Genomic DNA, 20,300 nt, shown 5'->3' with positions numbered 1-20,300 from the left:
GTGCACACTGTTCTTTATTGCCACCACATCTGTGATGGAAACTTGGAGCTCTGTAAGTGGGATCAGGACACTGACTTGTCCAATGAAAAACAGAAAAGGGGAATAGGGCATATCAGGAGTGTTGAGGTTCTGCCTAAAGTGTGCTTCTGCCTTCAAGAGCGCTCCAGCCCTCCCCACTGGAGGTGTGGTGGGGTGCTGGGGAGGTGGGCTGGGGCTGGCAGAGAGCACTGGCTGTGCCTGGTGGAGAGGGACAGATACTGGGGGGTTGCCTGTACCTAAAAGAAAGCAAAGGAGACTGTGACCCTAAGATTGGCTGCCCACGAAGAACCCACTGTACCTGTTCAGGGACAGATCGAGACATTTTTAGATTAACAGCTCCTCATGAAGCTGCAAGGCTGGAGAAATGTTTCCTCCTAGAAGGCTGGCCTGTATAAGATGTTAAGAAAATGAAATAGCACTCCATTTGTGTAGTAATATTTATTCTACAAAATCTTAGCTTATTTCAGAGGTTGTAATATGAAGGTTGACCTGTGAATTTAATGTCACTGCAGAAAGGAGGTTTCCAATTATTTATCAAGGATGCCAGCTGAGTTTGAATGCCAGACAGCTGAAGATATGTCAGCATCATTCTTGAAAACTGGAGCTGTTCATAGCAGTGCCTGCACTGCAGCCTTTACCAAAGGGTGCCAAATGAATCCTTTGACATTAGCTGAACTGAAAGTGGAGATAGTGAATATTTGTGAGAACTGAATGAAGGACGGTGCACTAGACTGCCCCTGGCAGTGCTGAATTGCCATGTGCTGTTGGAAGTGCTCATTTATGGCACTTCCCCAGACCACTCATGGAAACACATCAGAACCTGATATTGCTGACACACCAGTAACACAAATTGGTTTTCAAGTGCTTACAAATCTGGCAGATCCTTGACCTGTGCCACACCTTGCTGGATGAGAGGTTTTGAGCCTCCCAGCACAGGTGTCCCCATGCCACCCACACCAGCCCAGCTGGGATGCACCCTCCCCTGTGCTCATCACCGAGTGAGATGACAACTGTGTTTGTAGGGAGCCAGACCAAATGATCTCACAGGCTCTCTTTGTTTCAAAACCCGTGAAATTGTGTGTCCTCCACACAATTAGAATAAAAAGAACAGGGTCACTGTCACTTCGGTACACAAAAAATACATAAATGTAAAAATAAATACGTATTGGCTCTATCACCATTGGAGAACTATTTTCTTATTGTGTGCAGTTATTTAAATTCCATGAGAAAAATTCATGGTGAATGGTCTTTTGTCCTAGAAGGCTTCATGTTTCAAAACATTGAAGTGACTAATCACTTAGAAGTTCTAGTTGATAGTGTCGTATGTGAAAAATTGGATAAAAAGAGCTTAAAAATACAAGATAATAGCAGGTGTGCTCAGCTCCTGTCCTCTCAGCCCTAAGCCAGAGAGAACTTTCCTCCTATTGCAGATAGATTGTGTCCATGGCTGGGAGATTGTGTCCCCAGATACCTGCTCTTCAACACAGTTCCAGCCAGCTGCTTTCTTCTCATTTCTTTGCAGGGCTTCATGCCCTCCTTCCATACTGTTTTTCTTGTGAAGTCTCAGAAGTCTTGTCTTGTCCTTTGTTTACCCAACTTCATAGTTTCTTGTACAGATTTTCACTAGGAAGCTGTGTTGGGCTGGCCTTGTCTGGCTGCCAGATGCTCACTCTCTCATTCCCCCTCCTCAACAGGTCAGGAGGAGAAAATAAGATGGAAAAGCTTATGGATTGAGATAAAGACAAGGAGGTCACGTACCCAATTAGTGTTACGGGCAAAACAGACTCAACCTGGTAAAAATGAATTCAATTTGTTGCTATTTAAAACAGACTTAGATAGTGAGAAGCAAATTAAACACTTGAACCAGCACCTTTCTTTCCCCTTTTCCCAGTTCTTCATTCCTGGTTCCTCCACCTGTCCCCACCATCCCAGGCAGCACTGGGGGGATGACAAGTCCATAGGAGCCCCTCTCTGCTGCTCCCTCCTGCTCCACATCGCCCTGCCCCACTGCGGGACTTCCACAGGCCAGGGTCTTCAGGACAAACCTGCCTCACTAAGGTATCTTCTGGGGGTTGCAGGGGAATCCCTGCCTGGAGCACCTCCTCCCCTCCCTCCTCAGTGATCTTGGTGTCCACAGAGCTGCTCTCTTACTTTCCCCTCACTCATCACTACCTGCACGGTGCTTTTCACCCTGCTCTTGTCCTACCCGAGGCGCCGCCATCTCGGCCTCGTGAGGGGCTCGTGAGGGCCGCGGCCGTTCTGTGGCGGGACAGCTGTGCCTGGGCCCTGGCAGCCCCAGCCTCTCCAAATTGTGCACTACTGCACGTGTTTCTGGATTCTCATGCTCTGTTATTCTGTTTCCAGGTATTTTTTTGGCTAGTTAAAAATTTTAATCTGAAAGCCTTCATGTTTTGAAGAGCTCTGTGGCTTTTCTGTCACTTAGCTCTTCACCAATTTTATCTTCCTTTTTTATTTTGACGAAGTTCTTGGAAACCCATCCTTGTCCATAACTTAATTTTTTCCTCCCATGTCATCTGAAGTAGAAACCTGCAGAAACACCACTGGTGAGACACAGCCAGAGTTGCTCCTGCCATTCTCCTGAAGCCCTCCCTCCTGCAGCACGCCTTCCATCCCCCTCACTGGAATGTCACATTTTATTTCACATTTTATTCCCTTCACAGATTTCTGTTCCCTGCTGCTTGCTTTAATGGCATGTTCAGCTGAGGTCCTGCCTCTTATACCTGTGGTGCTCAAAGAAGTTGGGATGTATGGATTGTCCTGGGTAATAATGCTTTGCTCATGCAGGCTTCTTGATCTATACCAAATTTCAAACTTCTGGCTCTGTATTGACACATGTGGGAGTGGAGGTGGCTGCCAGGACATGGCAGGATGAGCTGCTGAGGCTGCCAGGCTACACATGCCAGCACTAGCCTGTTCCCAGACACATCCATACCCTTGTGTTTATGCACAAACCATCCCACCGTCACTCTTTTGCCAAAAGTGGATAATTTGCAAGGGGAAAATGTGTTAACCTGAAGGACAGATGATTGTACTGCTCTGTTCCTGCAATAAAAGGTTCTCAGAGGCAGCAAAGTCAGGACTTCTGAAATGGAGGGAATCACTCCAGGTTTTACAGAGAGCCCAGTGCAAACCTGGGACAGGATTGGAACACTTCCCTCAGCTGTTTTGTAAACATCATAACAAAGCAGAGGGGAGAACACAGCCCCGGGACACCTCATCCCACACCCTGAATTTTCAATTAGTTGACTACAGCAACTGGGCTCTGCATAATTGCCTAACTTAAGTGCTAGTCCTTGAGGCAGGAGATTTTGGTGCAGCAGGATGCACCAGCACTCATGACAAATGGCAGTGAAAAGGGCAAAGATGCTGAAGTGAATTCCAAGGTAGGAGTTACTATCCACAGGACATTTGTGGATCTGAACCTGTTGCTGTATATTTTGCCCTGCTGAAAAATATTTAAAGTAGCATTAGTTGTATGTCCCTGCTGCTGTTGATGAATATGACAACTTAAAAACCTCTTCTGGCCTGTGACAGGAGAATGGGGAAATGGAACAAGGGTTATTGGAGCTGGGGCAGGTTGGTGGTGAGGAACTTGTGTTGTGGTAGCGGAAAAGGGGGACCAGCCCTGCACCAAATTCACTGTTGGAGCTACCAACAAAGGGGACAGGGAAACTCTGACTGCAATTGCAAAGACTGCAACAAATTTGTGCCCCTCCAGCAGCACCAGCCCACGGCTTGGTGTGTCAGCATTGGCCTCAGGTGTGAATGGGATGGTGGGAACTGGCACTCATCTGTATCAGGACCAGTGAAGGACGGTCAGAGCAATATTTAAAGACTTCACAGCTTGGTTCAGCCATCTTTGGAGAAAGAGGAGTGTGAGTTTGTTGCTACAATCTGGTACCTGCACCAGGTGACACTAGAAGAGAGGTATGGCTTCCTCAGTCATTTCAGGCATTCCTCAATGGCTCTTTGAATTTTGGCTGGGACAATCATAAACATCCAGTGGATGAAAATGCAGTCATTATGAGGGTAAGAGAAAATGTCCTGATGAAACAATATTTTGTAAATAATTAAGTTGCCATCACCTTTTTATTTCTTTCCATGCTGAGGCTAAGCAGCTAAAGCGGCAGTGAAGACAATAGGTAAACCCAAGCAAGGGTCACCCCTCCAGCTTGAATAGAGGCAATGCTGTAAGACAGGCTGAAATTCCCTTGGAGCTGATGTCCCTTCATCTGGGAGAAATGTAAGAAGCCCTTAAGTGCCTTTTGGATATCCGGAATAATAGGATTCTTTTCCCTGCTCAGGGGAACAGTATTTCTTTGTATATTCCTTGTAAATGACAGGATTGTACCAGCGTATCTAAGTCCTTGCTTACAGGAAACAACCTGAAGGGTCTTAGTCCCAGCTGGCTGCCAAGTCCAAACGCACTGACTCAGGTCATTTGTGCTTGACTGCCTACATTCAGTGCCTAAAGATGCTCTACTTTTTTTTATATTCCCTAACATATAATGGACTTGTGCAGTAGAGTACAAAGAGCATTATCAATAGGGCAGAGATCACAAGGATGTTTTCCTCCTTCCAAACCCCACAACAGCAGGAACAAGGATCAGATTCCCCTTTGGAGTCTCTGAATATATATATTTTCCTAATATATTTTTTCTCTTTTCACCCTCAACACTAACATGTCTTTTTCTGCCCTCCCATTTGTCTGTCAAGCCAGCCCAGCATTCCCCACAGATGCAGGAGGTGGCTGTGACAGTAATGGGACACTGGATACCCTTCATCTACTGTGCTGTCCTGACAGCGTCGAGCCTGGTTTGTGTGCTGAATCTGTCACTTCTCCAGAAGTTTCCTGTGCCTCTCCCCTGTGCCTTCTGTCCTGCAGTCTGACTGTACTTCCACCTTCCCTCATACAATGGGGTTTGGAGTTTGACTTTTTTATTTTATTTATAATGCATCAGAGTAGGAAGTTACAAAAGTTTTCCTAGTGTTTGGGGTTTTTCTTGTTTTTTGTTTTTTGTTTTTTGTTTTTTTTTTTTTTTTTTTAATTTAGTACCCTCAAAAACCATGCTTGAATTATTTGCAGGATCAAGCAGATGCTTCAGCAGATTTAGGCTCCCAGCAAGCAGGGATATGAACATGAGGTTATAGTCCCACACCCATTTTCACACCAGCTTTCACAGCTTAAGCTACCACAGAGGAAGTTTGTGCTCCTGCTCTGTCTTGGTGCAGATGGCACTCAATTCACATAGTGGTAGGGGTGCTCCTCTTCAAATGACTTCAGCTGTCACCTGAACATGCTGCTGCTCCTTGCCTCTTTCCATCATCCATCCTGGTTTCTTTGCCCAAAATGTGTTGGGTGTTTTTTTTTGTTTTAGAGGTGATTTAATTATAGTGTTCCTCCTCTCACAAAAGACTGAAATGTTGAGCTTGCACACCACATCTCCTTTGCCAGCTGAAGGGACAGCCTCCAGCACCTGCTGTCCCTGCTCTCTTCACCAAAGCAGCAGTTTGCTCAAGTCTTTTTTACATGGGTTGGATCAGATGTTGCCATCAAAGTTGTTTGGTTTCAGTGTTTTGGAGAAGGGCTAGCCATGGACAGTGAAAAGATAATAAATTAAATAGTTTTGCAGGCTCTCTGTGGATGCCCAGGAACATCTGTCTCTGCCATGGAATATTCAACAAGTATAATTTTAAGCTGGTTTTAGTCTTGTCTGCTGTGAAAAGGGCATTTACCAGGGTGGGGAGCCTTCTCTGAAGGCTGAGCAAAGCAGAGCTGGTCTATAGCAGTCAGCAATCACTAAACCAATGAACTGTTCCTTTCTCTAAGTGTTGTTTTGCTAAATAAAAAAACAACATATGAGTTAAACAAAACGTAACTCAGTAAGATTATTTGCTTTAAAATAATGAAGAAATCTATTAATATTTAAGTGACCTGACTTTCCCTGCAGTTTACTTGCTTAATCTATTAGAAAAAATACTTTATTCCTTTCCAAAGTTTTATGCTGAGAAAGTGAAAAAAGTATTTGCCTAAAACCCCCTGATAATCCTTATGCAAACCCATGCAGAGTTGCATATTTTTGATTACTAGCATTTTTCTTCATTATTTTTATATTGCATTCCTGCAGACTTTGAAATTTATTCAGTTACACATTATAATATGGGTTTTAAAAATAGTCATTCAGCAATGGATCACATTGTTTTGTTGCTGAAATGTTGTGTATACTTTTCTCACTTGTCAAAAACAGGGAGTACTGTTCCAACAGGATGTTTTTCCCTTTGTACTTACATTTGTCATCTTTGCACTCAGCTGAAATCAGAAAAAAAAAAGTGACCTTCAACTGAACTTGTGGTGACATGTTTCAACTTAGGAAAATTTGTGATGCTTGGAAAGTGGCCCATCTGTCTGAAATGACCCAAAAAGCAAGATGTGATTGTGTTAGGCTTTTGTGCTGTGCCACTACAGCAGGCAGCAGCAGATGCCTGTTGAGAAGCGCAGGGTGCTCAGTGAAAGCTGCAGTGACACCGCTCCCCTGGGAGCAGAGGGAGTGGGGGGAGAGCAGAGCTTGTCCCTGCCCCCTCCCCGCTCCCCTGCCCACGGATGCTCCTCAGTTACAGTGCCCGGCTTGGAAGCAGCAGCAGTTTGCAGCTCCCTGTGTCTCACTGCTGCCAGGGCTGAGGACGAGGGCAGGAAACTCATCCAACTGTCAAACCTGCCAAAGGAAGGGAAGTTTTTAACCTGTTTTGATTTGCAGTGTATCTCTAGAAATGGATGGGTTGAGAGTATGGAATAAATACCAAGGATTTGCCAGTCTGCCAGTACTCGTGGTAGACATTAGGTATCTGGATTCTCCTTGCTGGGCTTATTTCTGTTCTGAAGGAAAAGGGCAGAAAAGCCAGCATTTCCAAGGTATTGGAATACCTCACTCCTCTCAACAGCTAAGGATAGCTTAAAAAGATGTGTCTTTCAACTATGAGATAAATCAGTACACCCAAAAAGAGGCTGCAGATGGGATTAAGCTTGTTAACATGTTAGCTGTGTCCCCATTACATCTGTTTGTCTATGAATAAAAGCCTGGACAGTTCCTATTGTACCCTCTGCCACATAAATGTTCCTGTGGCCTGTGAATTAGATCAGGCAGTTTAGGCAGTGTTTAATAATTGTGGGTTTTTTCTCTTTAAGAGTACATCTCTTCTTCATCAGCTGTCCTAATTTCTTCAGGATTTCCTTCTCTTTGTGCTGGACTGATTGCATTTAGTGGTGTAGATCTGCAGTCCTTATGCAAATAAAATAGATCTGCTTGAGTCAGGCTCATGCTCATGTGCAGTAAATTCAAGCCCCAGAAGGCCCTCAGATTTTTATTTTTTTTTTGTCTTAACTGCAATACTGCCAAGATCTGTTCTATGTTCATGCATTCATTTACCATGCCAAAAAAATAAAGCTTTCATAGGTGAAAACACACATAACACCAGCCAATACTTCAGCATTAGATGCCTCTTATATGTAGAACCAGGAGGAAAATGTGCCTACCTGAAGGCATGTACCTGCTTGTTTTGTGGGAATCCTCTGTTTCCAGCCTGAACCCACTTTGATCTTTCTGCAGAAGTATTGATGCTGCAGAGCACGTCCAAAGCCTCAGCTGCAGGCAAGTTGAGAACAATATTCCTAGTGACATATCTCTTTAAACTGAAATCAAATAGGATTTTGCTGTTTTGAAAATATCAGTGGGGTTTTTTTAGATTAACTTGGAGAAAGATATTAATTAAAATATTTCTTTCTTGATCCAAGTGCTGAAAACATGAAAAGAAGTATTTCAAACAAACAGAAACTTTTGTTTGCAAAGAAAATAAAGTAAACAGTATTAATTATATCCACATTTTACTTGTAGGGGAGAGACTAGCACTTGGAAATTTTTTAATCATATCCAAGCCTTGACCTTGAAAATGTGCCAAAATAGAGTTTGAGCTGAGGGTAAATGCAATCAAGTCAGAGAGATATGTTACAGGGTTATTGTAGAAGTCCCCAGAAGAAGTTTTATACACACAGGAGATTCAAAGCTAGTATTCTACTGAGAAAGGTTTGGACATGGTAAAGGATCTACATAGAAATTACAAAAAGAAACTAGAAATATGATTTGAAGTTCTAGAAAATCTGCTTTTTTCATGCTTAAGTTGCTTTCCCATCCTAGTGGGTTTTTTGTTTGTTTTTGTTCTTTGTTTTTGCTGTTGTTTGTTTGTTAGTTTTGTTTTGGTTGGGTTTTTTTTTTCTCATATAGCTTTTTTTCATTATTTTATAGGGGTTATGGCTTTTGTGGGATGTAATAGGTTGTATCACTGGTAAAGTTCAAATAAATTAACAGTGACCATGTGTGGCACATGTAAGGTATCATGCAAGGCCCTTGAAACCTCCAGACTGCTGTCTGGGGAGTAGGTGGTGGATGTCACACCACTGAAATCTACAGCTCTTCGAGAAAGGCCCATGTAAAGCTGATAATGGGCACCTGCAACACCCATATCAAGCTGTGGAAAACAAGAGCGAGAACCTGAATACACAGCCTTTTATGGGCTGTGCTAAAACCATATATGAGCCCTGTGGCTCCATGTTTCACTCCTTCCTATTCTCCCTGAAGATTTTTCATCACAAAACAGTTTTTATTCTGTAGTTGCTAGAATTTTTATCTATTACTATCTTAAGAAATATAATTCTCGGTGCATTTTAGTGAAGCACTTGGTCTACTTCATGGTAGTAATGTTGTCCAGAAGCTGAATTGGGTATTGGTTAATTGGTTAATTTCGTTGAAGATGAGGAAGGCATAGATACGGGACTGGCGTTAATGCTGCTGCTGTGTGTGTGGTTCAGTGACAGTGAACTCCCTGTGCTGGACTGGGTGGTGTATTAGCTGTGGTACTGCTGAGACAAACAGCCAGGTACCCAAAGCTTTCTCCAGGTCACTGAAAACTCCTCTCCTCTTTTCAGCTGTCCTGCTAAGACATAACTTTGCCTATAAACCTTGTTCTGCTTGTATGCCACCACAAAGAGTGATTGTGTGTGGAGGGTGCACGTGGGCTAAGACCCTTCCACAGGCATCATAGACAGCTTCTGGAGCTGCAGGGCTGTCACCAAATCCACAGTCCTCACTGAACTACTGAAGCTGTTGTATCTGATGTGGGGTGTGCGAAAATTTATTTCTTTACTGCGTTATGTTCTTTTTCTCACCACTCTGCTCACCAGTGTTTCAGTCGTTATCCCAGTAAGTATACAAAAGTTTCACACAAGTAAAGCAGAGACAGGGACTCAGGTCCTCCCTTGACTGGTGGTTCTTCTGTCTCTGGGTAGGCAGAACTCAGTTTCAGACAGGCGTGAACCCACTCTCCCTGTATTTTGAGCAGGACACGTACATGAGGGTGAGATGAGGTGAGGTGCAACATGCTTTGCTGGCCGACGTGCTTTGCTTTGCGGTACTTAGTGAGTTTGAGCTGTATTTGGGTGCTCTCTCCCCAGCCCTGTGAACCCTCCAGGCGTTATACAGGGTGCTCAGAAATGTTGATGGGCCTATATGTTCCTAAGGCATTTGGTGCTACAGGGGCTGGGCTGCAGCAAACTGCAATTTTGAGGACTTTAATTTGTCCATGATTGTCCCCGAGGGTCTGGCACTGCTTTATGGATCCTTCTGGCCAAGAGAGGCATCCTCAGCACAGCCCTCCAGGGCACCAGGCACTATGATTTGCATACCATTCCCCTCGGGGCAGTGATGAGCAGACAGATAATTGAAGACTGGTGGTGTTTTGAGAAGCTGCGGTGAGGAGGGTGTGCTTTCATGTGAGCACAGCCTGGTTTGTGGGTCTCCCCACGCTCATGGGGTAGCAGAGGGCATAGTGGTGCAGCTCCTCAGCAGTCAGGCCTGCTGAAGTTCCACCTGAATGTGAGGAAGAACTTACTGTTAGAGTGACTGAGCACTGGAACAAGCCCAGAGAAGCTGTGGAGTCTCCTTCTCTGGATATATTCACCATCCTTACAAATGTGCTCTAGGGAATCCTGTTTGATCAGGGAGGTTGGACTAGATGGCCTCCAGTGGTCTATTCCAATTTAACCATTCTCTGAGTCTGTAATAAAAACATGGTTTAAAGTCCTTTTATACACAGGAATCAGCTCTACTTAATATGTTGTGCCTCTGATTCGTTAAGACTCAGAGTGTCATCAGTAAAGTACTCAACTCTTCCTCTGCTCATTCTGCCTGCTGGAAGTTCATTTGGTTTCCCAGTGCTTGTACCTGAGTGGATACTACCTGAATTTCTAGGGTTTGTCAAAAGGTTTTGTTCCTTGAAATTGCAATTCTGTGCACTCAACTGTTTTTCTTGGCCACAACTATACATGGATTTTGTGTTTGGGAGGATGAGAACTCTGAGACACTATATGGAAGTCCTTCACCTTTCTGTCTTTCATGTTGCTATCAACCCTACTGGAGGCTTTCACCCTGGTCCCCCAGTCACCAAGTCATCCAGTGCAAAGTTGTCAAAAGTAGCAAAAGAGGCTCATTTTATTAGAGTCTGCTCCATCCCCAGCGTCTGATTCAGCCAGTATAATTGATTTCTCTGCACTCCTTTTCTCATTAGAAAAACTGCTCAAGAAAAATGTGTTTTATATAAGACTGTAAGAACCTTGCTTATATTAACTCTATGGAATAGCCTTTGATATCATTTTCAGTAGCATACTTCTGCATAAATTGGTTAGTCATTAGCTAGATGGGTGCCCTCTTCACTGCATTAAAAAACTGGCTGGATGGCTGGGCCCAGAGAGTGGTGATAGCATTAAATCCAGCTGGTGTCCAATCTCCAAGGCTCGTTATTGGTGTCAGTTCTGTTTAATATCTTTAATGATGAGCTGGACAAGGGGATTGAGGGCACCCTCAGTCAGTTTGTTGCCCAGCAAAGAAGGACCTGGGAGTGCTGATCAGCTGGCACTGAACATGAGCCAGAGTGTGCTCAGGTAGCCAAGGTGACCAGTGGCATCCTGGCCTGGATCAGAAGCTGTGGCCAGCAGGACAGTGACCTGGCACTGGGGAGACTGCACCTTGAATCCTGGGTTAAGTTCTGGGCCCCTCACTTCAAAAAGGACATTGAGGGGCTGGAGCATGCCCAGAGGAGGGAAACAGAGCTGGAGAAGGGTCTGGAGCACGTCTGATGAGGAGAAACTGAGGGAGCTGGGGCTGTTTAGCCTGGAGAAAAGGAGGCTCAGGGAAAGCCTTACCAGCCTGAAAAGGAGGCTGTAGCCAGGTGGAGTTTGTTCTCTGCTTCCAAGTAACGCATAACAGGATGAGACAACATGGCCTCAGGTTGGAACAAGGGAGGCTTAAACTGAAAATTAGGAAAAATTTCTTCACAGAAAGTGTTGTCAAACTGCCCAGGAAGCTGGTGGAGTCACTATCCCTGAAGGTATTTGAAAGACGTTTAGGTGTGGCACTTAGGGACGTGGTTTAGTGGTGGACATGGGGTTGGATTCAGTGATCTTAATGTTTTTTTCCAACCCAAACGATTCTGTGATGCTGTGAATGTTTGTAACTGGAAATGTCACAGCACGAACGTCTCCTGTGAGGCGCCACCTGGTGCCTCGTTGTAAGCTTTGCATCCCGTGTTAAATAATCAGTGAAATCATACAAGTCTGAAAAGCCAAAGGCCAATTTTTATGCACAAAAACTGAGGAAGAGGCATTTCATATTCTGATGATCTTGTTAAAATTCCTTTATAATGTGTTTCATTTAAGCCTTAAAACTTCCACTGAATTGCTGAATTCTTGGGCCAGAAATACATTATTTCAGCTTTAGTCTTGTCTCTTTTGATTAGTAAAATTGCAATTAGTTGCTGAAAAAATTAGTTGCCACTGATCCCAACAGTGAATTTTTTTTCTGAACAAAATCATTAGACCTTATTTAAGCTAATAAGTTCCTTTTGAATCTGTGGGATAGCTTCAGGCACAATCCTAGTCACAAGCACAACATTGTGCATCTGTGTTCAGTTCAGAGCTACTGGAAAATGTGTCTTACATAACACAGATGAAAAAGATTAGCAGTTTCAGAGTCATCATCTATAGTTCTAAAGGACATTACAAAGAAGGTTAATTAAGTTAATACACTTGTAACATGGACTATGAAACATAAAAGAAGCTCTTCCATTTATGCAAAATTGTGATGTTTACAAGCTCCAGAGGTGTTACATGAATGGAAGAATGAAATATGTATGTTTAAATCGGTAGAAGTCATTCATAATGCTGTATCTTTTTGGTTTTATTTGTTAAGAGTTTTTTCCTGAATGGTCATTTTTAACATATTTAGGAACTTTCTTTCAAAAAAAACCCTGAGCACCTGTGTGTTAGGAAGATATGCAGGAAGAGCAAAGGCTCTGAAATTGAAAGCATCTCAGAGACTTCATGTATTGGTCTGGGCACACAAAATTGGCCACCCAGTTTGAAAAGTCCATTGTGTTTTGCCGGAGTCCCTTGGGATCCGAAGGTCCTAGCTTGGGGGAAAGCTTGGGGCTGCTGATTCCCATATTTTGCCTCTGAAATCATGAACTTCATTAGTTAAGATACATAGGCAACACCGTTGAGCAACTTTATTTGTGACACTTTAGGTTTCCCTTCTGCTGCGGTCAAACACTGCTGTACTTACCGAGTGTTTGGGGATGAAATTGTATAACCATAAGACATACCAGAGGATAAGGAAGAAGAATTTTATAGGAACAACTAGTAAAACCTTTGATGATTACTTTTCTTTAGACCTCTATGCACAGCTTTTTGCTAGAAAAATAGTGCCTATTGCTCCCTATTTTTTTTTTCAGCCCAAATAGAGATAAAGTGAACATTAGAAGATGAGTCTTGAATTCATAGTCTGAGTTTGTGTAGGAAAAGGAATACAATGTCCTTGTGTAGGAATTTTCAAGCTAATTACATTGCCTTGAGCCTTGCAATGCAAAGTTGCAGCTGCACAATGGAGCCATTTTCGGCTAAGAAACTGCATAAAAAAGGATCAGGTCCTAGCAAAGGCTGGCAGGCTGACACTTGGGCAGCAAAGAGAAGGGAATTTTAGACTCTGTCCTGTAAAGGAACACGGTGGAGGAGTTATTTCAGCAGGCAAAAGTTACCTCTAAACAAAGTTCAAAATTGTATGTGTTTAATATTGCAAAATATTTTAAAGAAAACTGTGTCTTTCAATGCCAGTATAGAATTTGGGACAGGTCCCAAGGGAAGCTCAGTCCATCTGAGGGCTTACAAACCTTGACTCTCTCTCTTTAAATGTAATTGTTAGTAAACACTTTCATGAAAGAAGCTTTCATCAGAGAAAAAAAAAAGTGGCAAACTACAGTGGTAAATAATTTGCCTTGGCAAATAATATTTGAGCCACTGATTTGAACCGTAATTCTGTTCAGCATTATCATTTGCTTTGTAAATAAAAGTGCTTATCCAAACAGCCAAGCTTTCTGTTGTTGATGAAAATGGGGAAATGTGGGGCAGAGGGAACGTGTCACTTCCCTTCCTTTCTGGAAATCTGGGGTTTCCAGCTATTCAGATGGAATCGCTTGTGTTTCCATCGATACGAGCCTTGCCCTGCCGCAGCAGCCCTGGAGAACACGGTTCAGAACTGCCCCCTGCCCCCGGTCCGAAGGTGTCTCCAGAGGCAGCCCGGTGCCGAAGGCGGGGAGCGGAGCCGGGCGCTCCCAAAGCCGCCCGGCCGGGAGGGCAGCGCCCGGGGCAGCCACACCTGACACGGCCCGGCGCTTTCGGGGCTGCCAGCGGGAGAGCTGCCCTCCGCAGCCCGCAGCGAGCTTCCCCCCGCTTCTTCTCGGAGCCAGATGGAGACGCATTTGGTTTCTCTTTTAAGCATGTTACTTTTGTGAGGAGAATAAAACGAGCAGGAACAGCTCTTGGCCGCAGCGGCACAAGGCAGCCCGGCTCTGCCAGAGGAAACCACATAAAAGCGCGCGGGTGCGCGTCTGGGGGGAGGGCGCAGCGAGCGATGATGCCTGGAGCTTCTTGCACTCGGAGCTGCGATTTGTGAGTGAAACATGATGAAATCACCCCCTGGACAAATCACACGAGCCTGTCAACCTCACCAGGTGGGATTACTCGTAGCTAATAGCCTGAACTCCCCGAGCAAACAGAGCTCTGCGCTCGCTATAAAAAAAGGCGACGGTGCGGCGCAGGCTTTTCAAGAATTCCCTGGTATGGCTAAGCAGGGCTGCGTCCACTCGCACCAGGTAGGGGAGGAGAGGAGCGTGTTTGCTTTTAGAGGAGGAGTAGCCCGTCTCTCCTGAATAAGTTCCTACAAAAAGGAGCGTTTCAACTTCAGAAAGAGATGTTTTATTCATAAACCCCTTCTGGTTTGTGTTACTCTCCAACGGTGACGCTGTCAGCTGCTGCTCCAGTGATGGGAACTGCAGTGCTGGGGAGCTCCAATGTACTGAGGACCATCTCTGTCCTTTATGCATAATGCTCTTAGTGCGAAAGTCCTGCTTCTTGCACAGTTTGCTTACTTTGCTGCTTTACTTTTGCAGGTTATATCCTTATTTGCTTTTGCCTTTGGAGTAAATGTCTGCATGGGATTTACAGCAAATCGGTTCAGAAGATCTGAAGAATGGGATGAGGGCCCGGTCTCAGGTACAGTAACAGACATAAATTGTACAACACTATATACCCTTATGTTACAGACTGTGGTTAGAAACCATTCCTCCTCTGTAACAGTAGTTTGCTTGTTCCTTTTCCCTCTAGGATATAGAGAAGAATAAATAACTTGCTGAGCCTGAGTCAGTTGACCTTTGGGACTCACCTATAGGTCTCCTATTTACTTAAACTTTTGCTCTGTGTGCATGTGACTATGGAAAATTTAGCTTATTTTAGGACTGAGCACTGTCAGTCTTATAGAGACTGGTCTCATCAGCTTCTGAAGTGTTTGCAGTGTTTTGTACTCTGCACAACTTCCTTCTAGCGCTAAGAGAAACTCCCTGGTGGCTTTAAGGGTGGTGGGTTTATTTTGGTAGCTATTGAAGCGGTTTCTAGAAACTTGATTAATGCTTTCAAGAGGCACTGGTGAGAAAAGCTTTTGGGATTTCTGTGGCTCCTGAGGTCATGCTGGTTTGTGAACAGTAGACGGCAGACATCTGACGGCAGAGGGCTGGGAGAGGAGAGCAGGTGTTCGTGCAGATGTGCTGTCACCGAGTCCTCTGCTTTTCTTACGCCTTCTACTTTTTTTCTTTGGAAGACAGCAAGAACATACCACAGGAGGAACTGTTATTTATGTTGTGGACAGTATAGGGTTCTGTGAGCTCAAGCATAGTCCAAATGGAAAAATGTATAAACCAGACAGCTAGTCTTTTTTTATTCAAGAAAAAGCAGGCTTGAGTTGTGTCTCTGTTCCTTTGGCAGGAGAAAGGAAACTTGTGGTCATTGACTTAGAGCTGGTTAACGTAACTGAAGTAAAAGGGTTTCATTTGCAATGCCCATCTGTAATGATAGCCTGTGAATTTTAATTATAAAATTGCTTGCCATGGACAGAGTTTGTTGTGTTCCTGGTAATGTATCTGTATCCTCCTGTCTTCCCTCTTTGAGGAATTGATGTCTGATCACAGCCACTATCAGGGCTGCTGGTCACTGAGTAGAGGCATTTTAGGTAATCAAGAAGATAGTGGTTGTTGCTTTAGATCTTTATAGAAGTAAAAGAAAAATTACTTGAAAAATATTTTTTTAAAAGTGTTCTAGGATGTTAGCTGTAGAACAGATGTGTAGTGTGTGTAATAGGAATGGGAAGGATTTGCATTTCAAGTGTTCAACACCGGAGTGCTAGCTGCTTTGCTTTCACTGGTGACTCAGGCAGGGCTCAGCTGGTTTTTACTGAAGACCCAGAAGTCTGATATTGGGGTCTCATTGCAGCTGATCAGTGCCAACTCTGCTGAGCCAGCCAGCACTGTTCAACACCTCCAGGGCTGGGAACAGTAACTGTGTGCTCCTTCCAATAGTAGGAGGATTAGCTCAGCACTCCAGAAAAGTAGGAAGAAACACAGAATCTCTTGAAAAGGGCAGGGGGTGGGGTACTTTTGGAAATCTATTGAAAACTGGCTTACAGGTGGGATTGACCCAGCACCTGACATTGAAGTAGTCCAGTTAAGGGTGCAACAATGAGAGACAAAAGTAATGGAGGATTTTGTCCATTCTGTGTTTATGTAGCTTGGTTACTTTTATTGCAGGATAAAAAAAATATCATAGCAAAGCATAAAGGAGTATAGCTGCAGTAAAGCATAGACAGTAAAAAGTTACACTGGATGTGTGGGGCTTTTAGCAAGCTGAAAGCACTGTGATCAAAGAACCTTAGTCACTCTTAATTGCATGACTTCCAATTATACTTCATTAAAAGAGCAGTCCAACAAAATATCCAGAAAAAAATTGGTATAAATTATTTTTCAACTTCTCTATTCTTCAGCTTATCTACCCCAAGTGTCTTGATCTTGAGAATTAATTATTTTATATTGACAAAACACTTTCTTTATCAAGCCTAATTGTAGAAACCAATTTGTTATTTCTCCATGATTGTAAGCAAACTTTTGTTTTCAACTAGCACAGAACTCTTCTGTGAGCCAAAAACATAATTTTTTCCCTAGTGCCCTGCAAATGCATGCCAAAGTCTCACCACAGTGGCTAAAACACCCCTTCTTGTTCTTTTTACAGTGTACAGACATAGAGTTGTATGTCTTTATACCCTTGAGATATTGAATATTTGTACCAAACAAATTATTTAACTGAAGTACTTTTTTTACTCAAAATTATAAGAGACAGTAGAGAACCAAAGTTCACATTATTCCATAACTTTGCCTTTGTAAGTTACTTGCTTTATGAATTTCCTAGCCATCTTTTTAAGCATTTTCAGGGAAAATAGCCTTAGCAATCTCTTGAAGCATGGTTCTTGATCACAGTAGGACAACTTAATGCTTTGGGTGGAGAAACACTGTAGTTTTTCTATCTCTTCTCACTGTAGTTTTAAGCATGCCATTAAAAATGGAGTCATGCTTTTCTTCTGTTGGAACACTTGTATTTTTTCCCTTATCTGACTGTTCATTTGGATTTAACTCATTGCAAAAATGAAAAACAAGTTCATAATAGGAGTGTCATATAGCAGAAAAAGCACTCCAGATGTTTTGTTTAAGTATTTTGTTGTTTCATATAGCTTCCATATGGTATCCAAAATGGCAAATTTTTACTAGGTAGTCTTCTTATGACTCATTAAGCATGTCTATATTGTGTAGTCCTGTATTAAACATTACTACAAATAAATGGATTTTATTATTTTTAAACCTTGTAATCAGGCAGAATCAAAAGAAATAGTTAAATATGGCACTTTCTGAGATAAATATAACATCTTTAAAATGGAAATGTATCAACTTCCTTCAACTGAATCACAAAGGCGCTATTGCCCTACGTAGCTTCGCTCTCTAATCTATGACAAAGACAATTAAATGTCTGTTTTGAACTTAGTGGCAATAAAAGGTCTGTATGAACAGCAATGTGAAAAGCTTTATGTATGATATAAGGAAAGAAGGATCTTCAGGCTGAGGTCCCCGTACCAACTGCACCATCTGACTGTAGAAGCTGCGGAGGGATGCAGGAATTTTGAAAAGGATTTTAAACTGTCTAAGTTTGTTCTGTGCAGGGGTTTCTGTTAATTTGAAAGTGCTCACCAGGGAGAGAGCTCCTGATGATATATTTTCAAACTATTTTGCATGTGCTAGTACCTGTGCTATGGCATTGTGCACGACCTGAAAATCATGGTCTGGCTGCAAAGGCAAGGTCAAGCAAGAGAAACAAAGAAATGATCTGAATGTACTTGAAGAAATTCAGCAAGTTCTTTTTTTGTGCTGTGATATGGAAAGTGTCCTACATTGACTCAGGACATGTGACTTGAATTTGCTAAGTCATTTGGGATAATTTGCTCATCACTAATGAGGTGGTTGTCAAGAGATGTGAAAAAATTGGACAAGGTAGGTGGGCTAAAACTTTCTTACTTGAAAAGGAAACCCTACTTGCTGCTATAGAAGATGGAGCTAGAAGGGATGTTCAAACAGCTGTGTAGACCTCCATATCCCAAGAACTGGTCAGTTGTTACAGAAGTGCTTCTGATAGATCTTGGCCTAGCCCTTCTTCAAAATCTTCAAGCTCTGAGATTGCACCTCTTCTGTGGGCAGTTTGCTCGGGTGGTTTCCTGGTATTAATGAGCTGCTCTTTACAGCAGGTAGACATTCCTTTAGCTGCAGTTAACTGTCTCTTACATAATCTGCAGTCAGATTTACACCTTCTCTTTCCTAAACACATGTTGATGTGTTGGTTTGGGGTTTTTTTTGGCCTTCTGAAAACATCTCCCTCTCAGCCCCTTGAAATGGAAAGGGTAATGCCCAGGGTGAGGTTTATATGCTGGTATGTAATACTTTCAAGTTTCTAGCACCTTTGATTTGCAGTTTACTGGATCTGTGATTGCATATTACCTAGCTTCCGAAAGAGAAAGAAGTGGAAGAGATTAAATAGCATGAAAATAGTTTCTGATAATAGATTTTCAGAAGCATTTGATAGGAAGCAGCTACCACCAAAAAAAAGGACCACAGCTTCATAGCTCAGAAAATTTTAGTGTTGACGTGATTTGAAACAATTCTCATGTGATTAATTTCTAGTGTATCTTTGTGAGCTACTTATGCAAGCAAAAAAAACACTGATCTGTGTATTGCCAGCATAGATGCACAATCTTTATCTCCTTGGAGTTTCAGATGGCCAAAATACTAATGGCTCACTAAGAGCATGCTTGAGGATATATGTACCTGTACAGTGAAACTTCACTTTGTATGATGTTACTCATCCTGAGCGCTGCTGACCCCACAAAACCAGAAAGATGGAGTCATCTGCTACCTTTTCCAGCAGTTATGTGTGTGTGCCTTGACACTGCCATGAGCCATGACTGCAAACGTTGTACATTTGGGTTTCTTACCTAGGATCTTGCTGTAGCACTGATTTTCTGACAGGTTTACTCACTGAAATGGTTGGTGCTAGTGTTCACCAGTCACTCCAAGGTGGAGCAGTGGTGCTTGGGATGAGAGCTGGTGAGACATCAGCTGCTACAATGTCACTCCAAACTCCCCCTGCATCACCTTTTCCGTCCATTCTCACAGTGTTCAGTTAATGCCATCTCATTTGGGAAGAGATCTCCCTTCAGTTTATGTGGAAACTAAATTCTCAGCTATGTGAAAGTGTAGGGGGAAAATACATAAGAAATTATCAGAGCAACTATTTCCCAAAAGTGCCATTGCGTCAGTCCTCTAAAAGTCATACCGCTAATCATGGTGAGGTTTGCCAAACCCAAAACCAAACCATGACTTAAAAGAAAACAAAACATAACACAATTTCAAATACTTAATTTTAATAAGTCTCTCAAGGAACAAAAGGCGTTGTGAAATTTTCCTTGGAACACCTCTATATTTAAAGGATAACATACATTCCTTACTTTTTAATAAAATACAATTGACCTTAGAGAACAGCACACACTTTTCCTGCTTCATATAGGCCACTATGTAGGATTCTCCTACAAGAAATACTTGTAAAATGTATCAAGTGGGTAAAATAGTAATTTTTGAGAAAAGAGCAGACATCTATCAGCTTTAACATTAAGGGCCCTTACTAATAAATAGATTATTGAAGTCTAATACATTATTCATGGTTTGCAGACTGGCAGTCCTCCATTTACTTGTACACATACTAATTATTGATTTCTTAAATACTTTTGTATTTTTAAAGATTTTATAATTTGATGCCCAGCAGAAGCCCATCAAAAAGCCCTGCTTTATTTCTCCATTAATTTATAGAGCGTTATAAAGTTTTCTTTCACGCTTCACATTGATTTGACACCTTCCAGTGTAGCAAACCAAGTCCTGCTGTCTGCACTTAGATTAATTGGAGTCCTTTCCTATGTAAACTGCCCAGCCAGCCATGAAAATGTCACTTGGTTTCTGAAAACAAAGGCCTGCTTCTGTGGAATAGCTGCAGCTCCTGGAATGGGGCCTTGGAGACTTCAATACATTTCTGCTAATGATCTCTTGATTGTTACAGAGGTAAAGCCAGGGCTGTTTCTTTGCAGGATGTTATCACAGCATGCTGCTTCCTTTTTTTTTTTTTTTCCCCTCCAAAAGAACAACTTTTTTTGAATTTGTTCTTGTTTTGT

General features: G+C 42.7%; 1 protein-coding gene across 7 annotated transcripts in view; it reads left to right on the top strand.

The window, feature by feature from the left end:
- Nucleotides 1-20,300, top strand: part of ENPP2 (ectonucleotide pyrophosphatase/phosphodiesterase 2) — a 71,407-nt gene that overhangs the window by 1,017 nt on the left and 50,090 nt on the right. The window contains exons 1-2 of one of the 7 annotated variants that reach the window (XM_033082198.2): nt 13,853-14,169; nt 14,608-14,710. In XM_033082198.2, coding sequence (XP_032938089.1) covers nt 14,119-14,169; nt 14,608-14,710 — 154 coding nt within the window. In that variant the 5' untranslated portion in view covers nt 13,853-14,118. Of the gene's footprint in view, nt 1-13,852; nt 14,311-14,465; nt 14,511-14,607; nt 14,711-20,300 lie in introns of those variants that run through there. The other 6 variants (XM_033082226.2, XM_033082236.2, XM_033082182.2 and 3 more) reach the window with 6 other exon arrangements.

Source organism: Catharus ustulatus, chromosome 1 (assembly GCF_009819885.2).
Source record: "Catharus ustulatus isolate bCatUst1 chromosome 1, bCatUst1.pri.v2, whole genome shotgun sequence".
Lineage (NCBI taxonomy): Eukaryota > Metazoa > Chordata > Aves > Passeriformes > Turdidae > Catharus > Catharus ustulatus.
Note: the sequence above shows the minus strand (reverse complement) of the source record. Positions and strands in the feature narration are given on the sequence as shown.